This window comes from Galeopterus variegatus, unplaced genomic scaffold (assembly GCF_000696425.1).
Source record: "Galeopterus variegatus unplaced genomic scaffold, G_variegatus-3.0.2 Scaffold1390, whole genome shotgun sequence".
In the NCBI taxonomy this organism is placed as follows: Eukaryota; Metazoa; Chordata; class Mammalia; order Dermoptera; family Cynocephalidae; genus Galeopterus; species Galeopterus variegatus.
This window is the reverse complement of record NW_007727501.1, coordinates 119894-124294: the sequence shown is the minus strand read 5'-3', so window position 1 is coordinate 124294 and position 4401 is coordinate 119894. Positions and strand designations below refer to the sequence as shown.

The 4401-nt window shown below is 58.2% G+C and overlaps 2 protein-coding genes across 2 annotated transcripts in view; one reads left to right on the top strand and one right to left on the bottom strand.

Moving 5' to 3' along the window:
- Positions 1-3763, top strand: part of ARRDC2 (arrestin domain containing 2) — a 3912-nt gene extending 149 nt beyond the window's left edge. Inside the window, exons 2-9 of the mRNA XM_008576713.1 lie at positions 79-133; positions 225-291; positions 498-645; positions 1122-1224; positions 1313-1569; positions 1774-1936; positions 2191-2348; positions 2751-3763. Coding sequence (XP_008574935.1) covers positions 79-133; positions 225-291; positions 498-645; positions 1122-1224; positions 1313-1569; positions 1774-1936; positions 2191-2348; positions 2751-2804 — 1005 coding nt within the window. The 3' untranslated portion in view covers positions 2805-3763. The remainder of the gene's footprint in view (positions 1-78; positions 134-224; positions 292-497; positions 646-1121; positions 1225-1312; positions 1570-1773; positions 1937-2190; positions 2349-2750) is intronic.
- A 507-nt stretch (positions 3764-4270) lies between these two features.
- Positions 4271-4401, bottom strand: part of IL12RB1 (interleukin 12 receptor, beta 1) — a 48002-nt gene continuing 47871 nt past the window's right edge. The window contains 1 exon segment of the mRNA XM_008576712.1: positions 4271-4357. Within this exon segment, the coding sequence (XP_008574934.1) occupies positions 4271-4357 (87 nt within the window).

Sequence of the window (4401 nt, the reverse complement as noted above, 5' to 3'; positions counted from 1 at the left end):
CGGCTGCGCGCCCGGGGCCGCGCCCGCGTGCACTGGACCGAGTCGCGCAGCGCGGGCTCGAGCACCGCGTACACGCAGAGCTACAGCGAGCGCCTGGAGGTCGTGAGCCACCGCGCCACGCTCCTCGCGCCAGGTACGGGCCAGGGCTCTCGAGCGGCCACGGGCCGCGACCCCCCTGGTCCCTGCGCGGCCGCTGAGTCGACCCCTTTTGTTCCTACCTGCAGACGCAGGCGAGACTACGACGCTGCCTGCTGGGCGACACGAGTTCCCGTTCAGTTTCCAGCTGCCCCCGTAAGTCCTCTGGGGCGCAGGGTTGCAGAGGAGCCCCTAAGCCTGCAGCCACTCCTGGGTTGTGACTCCAGTGCTGGCTGTCTGGGGATCTCTGAGTGTTAAGAGTGTCTCTGTATGTCTGTCGTCCCCTCTCCCTAAGTCTTTGGGACACCCCATCTGTGTGTCTCCGTATCTCGCCCCCTGAGTCCCCTTCCGTACACCCCCAGGACCCTAGTGACGTCTTTTGAGGGCAAACATGGCAGTGTCCGTTACTGCATTAAGGCCACGCTGCACCGGCCCTGGGTCCCAGCACGCCGGGCAAGGAAGGTGTTCACTGTCATCGAGCCCGTGGACATCAACACACCTGCCCTCCTGGTGAGTAGCTACTTCCGGGGAAGTAGGACGGGAGCGCTGTAGGCTGCTGGGTGGTCTCGACTGGCTGCCCATTCTCTTACTCCCTTCTCAAGGTGGGGGTCACAGGTGGGCCCGGGCAGGGAGGGAGGCAGGTGTGGGAATGCATGCGTGGTCCATTGGACCTGGGTGCAACAAATCCTAGCTGCACCAGTTTGCTGTGTGGCTCTGGGCGAGTGTCTCACCCTCTCTGAGCCTGGTCTGTGAACTAAGGCATAGCCAGGTCTTCCAGTTATAATGGCTTACCGAGCACCGATTACACACTAAGTGCTTGGCTTGCTTATTTAAATTTTGACTTTATAATATGGGTCAGATCCCCAATTCCATTTTACAGGTAGTTCCTGGATTGTTAAAACAGAAATCAGGCTCTGCTCAAAGTCCACAGGGTTTGTGGTTTGCAAAGAGTGACCCATTTATGACTTCTTCCTCCACCGTGGCAGGCACCTCAAGCCGGAGCTAGGGAAAAAGTCGCCCGATCCTGGTACTGTAACCGTGGCCTCGTCGCCCTCTCAGCCAAGATCGACCGAAAGGGCTACACACCAGGTAGTAGACAGGTGGGGCAGGATTGGGAAGAGAACCGGTGTGGGGGCTGCAGGTGGGGAAACTGAGGCCTCCCTGCTTCCCACTGCAGGAGAAGTCATCCCTGTCTTTGCTGAAATCGACAACAGCTCCACGCGCCCCGTGCTGCCTCGGGCGGCTGTGGTCCAGACGCAGACTTTCATGGCAAGAGGTGCCCGGAAGCAGAAACGGGCGGTGGTGGCCAGTCTCGTGGGCGAGCCGGTGGACCCTGGGCGACGGACACTGTGGCAGGGTCGGGCACTGCGGATCCCCCCCGTGGGTCCTTCCATCCTGCACTGCCGAGTACTACATGTGGACTACTCCCTCAAGGTACAGGGTCCTGCTGGTCCTAGGAGGCAGGGGGTCGCTACAAACCCTCTATTCCCCAGACTGGGGTTCCTTTCCTCTTCCCCAAGGCTGGAGCTGTGGCCTCAGTCTCCCTGGCACAGGAGGGTTGGGGAGTATTTCCTCTGTAGAAGGAGCGGGTGTGGCCAAGGCCACCTGGGGACCCTCCATCACGGCTCATTCCTCCAGGTCTGTGTGGATATCCCAGGCACATCCAAGCTGCTCCTGGAGCTGCCACTCGTCATTGGCACCATCCCCCTGCACCCTTTCGGGAGCCGGTCATCCAGCATATGCAGCCATGCCGGCTTCCTGCTGGACTGGGGGCTGGGGGCCCTTCCAGAGCGGCCTGAAGGTCAGCTCCCTGTCCTGCTGTGGGGACTGGATGGGGGTGCAGGCAGGGAGGCAGATGCCAAATCGACTCTTCCTCTTCCAGTCTCAATGTCCTCATCTGTACAGGGCACAGTGATAATCATGTGGGTGGCCACAGCTCCCCCCAGAATCTCAGCCTCAGGCACAGTCTGGCAGCCCCAGTCCTGACCCTTGTCCCCAGCTCCAGGGCTCCCCTCCTCCTCTGCCAGCCTGAGCCACCCTCTCTCTCGTTTCCAGCCCCTCCTGAGTACTCAGAGGTGGTAGCAGATGAGGACATGGCAGCCATGGAGGAGAGTCCCTTCCCACTACTGCAAGAGCCCAACGTGAGCCTTGAAGGCCCCTTCTTCGCCTATATCCAGGAGTTCCGCTACCGCCCACCACCCTTGTACTCTGAGGTGAGCTCAAGGGTCCAGGAACTCCCCACACGTCTCTGGGCCCTGGGAGCCTCAGTGCGGGTGGGAGACACAGCAGATGAGTTTTTAATTTTTTTTTTTTTTTTGGTGGCTGGCCAGCATGGGGGAACTAAACCCTTGGCCTTGGTGTTGCTAAGGCTGCGCTCTAACCAACTGAACTAACTAGCCAGTGCAGAGTTTCAAACGTTGATAGAACTATCCATATGCTCAGCACCCAGACCCTCCTGATACCCTAGTCTGTCACAGGGATTGCAACCTGACTGCCTCTGCCCCGGCCAATTGTAGGGACTGGGAGACAGATGGGGTGGGGAGGGACATTTCTGAGCCTCCAGTTCCCCCCATCCCACCCACCCCCCGGAGGCTTAATAGGACTATTCCTTGCAGGAGGATCCAAACCCACCTCCAGGGGAAATCAGGCCACGCTGCATGACCTGGTGAGTGACAAGTGGACACTTCGAGGGACAAGGGTGCATACATGCTTTTGGCCACTGTGACCACGGGGCTCACCAGCCTGACTGCGTTGAAGTTGGAGAAACTAAGTCCCAGTGTTGGGCAAGGCTGCTGCAGCATCATAGAGGATGGAGGAAGAGCCGGGCTGGTATCTGACTTACCTGGACTGGCTGTCCTCCTGAGGCACCGAATGCCCAGCATAGGATCCAAGAGACTATTTCATCTGTTCATGCCCAGCCTGTGGGCAGTGCTGGGGTCTCCCGGAGCCTCCCATCTGGGAGAAACAAAGCCAGATAAAGACACTTCTAATCCTGTGGAACCAGAAGAAGGGACCCAGGGCTGGGAGAGACCAGAGGGGGAACAGAGAAGGCTTCCTGGAGGAAAGGGCATTTTAGCTGAGGCGCTGGTGTATGAATAGGAGCTCAGCAGCCAGACAAGTGCAGAGGAAAAGTTGGAGAAGGTCAGAGCTGGATGATGTTTGGAGCCAACCCCCTTCATCTCAGACTTGGGGACCCAAAGTGGGTGGTTACCTCAGTTGAGGCCACACAGTGAGGTCCGGAGAGTGAGAGGACTCAGGAATGAGGCATTCAGGAAAGCAGGTCATTGGAGCTATATGGGGCCTGTGGGTGGGAGGGTCAGTGGTTCCAGCCTTTGAAGACTTTGAAAGCAAGAGATTCCTGGCCCACGCTGGGACTACCTATGAGCTCCTCCAAGTACCCCAGGACGTAAGAGCTATCTGCCTGTCGTATGGCCCAGGGAACCCAGGTTCAGGGCTGGACAGACTGGACCAGCTATATAACTTTCAACAGGAAAACACTGGGCCCCCAGTTCAAGGATTATTAAGAATTTCAAGACAGTGACAGCAAAGCATTAAACCAGACCCTGGGGACAGGTCAGCCTGGGTGACACCCAAAGGGGGGTGAAGTGCCCTTCTGAAGGCGTCTCATGTCTTGTCGTTTTTTTTTTTTAAAAAGATGACCGGTAAGGGGATCTTAACCCTTGACTTGGTGTTGTCAGCACCACGCTCAGCCAGTGAGCGAACCGGCCATCCCTATATGGGATCCGAACCCGGGGCCTTGGTGTTATCAGCACCGCACTCTCCCGAGTGAGCCACCGGGCCGGCCCTGCGTCTCATGTCTTGGAGGAGAAAAGTGTCAGGGGGCAGCTGGACGAGCCCCCAACTGCAGAGTCCCAGCCCTGGCTGGGGCAGGTCCCCACCTGGGACTCCATATTTCTGATAAGCCTTAAGAAATCATTCTCTTTTGTACAATTATTTTTAAAAAATAAAAGTGTAGAGGGAGGAAGAGACTAGCCTATTGGTTTTTATTTCCCCCCAACTGCTGAGGGAGCTAGGGTGGCTTTGACCGCCAGTGCGGGTCACCATCTCAGGGACTGAGCTCCTCGCCAAAAACGGTTGAAGGGCCCATTGTCCAGAAGGAGAAACAGGCCCGAGGCTAGGAGGTGGCTGGCTGGGATACACAGAGGGGGCTGAAGCTGGGCCCTGCACCCATTCCTTGCACCCCGTGGTGCAGTCTCAGACACTGGGAGTGTGAACGGGGGGGGGGGGGGGGGGGGGGGGGGGGAG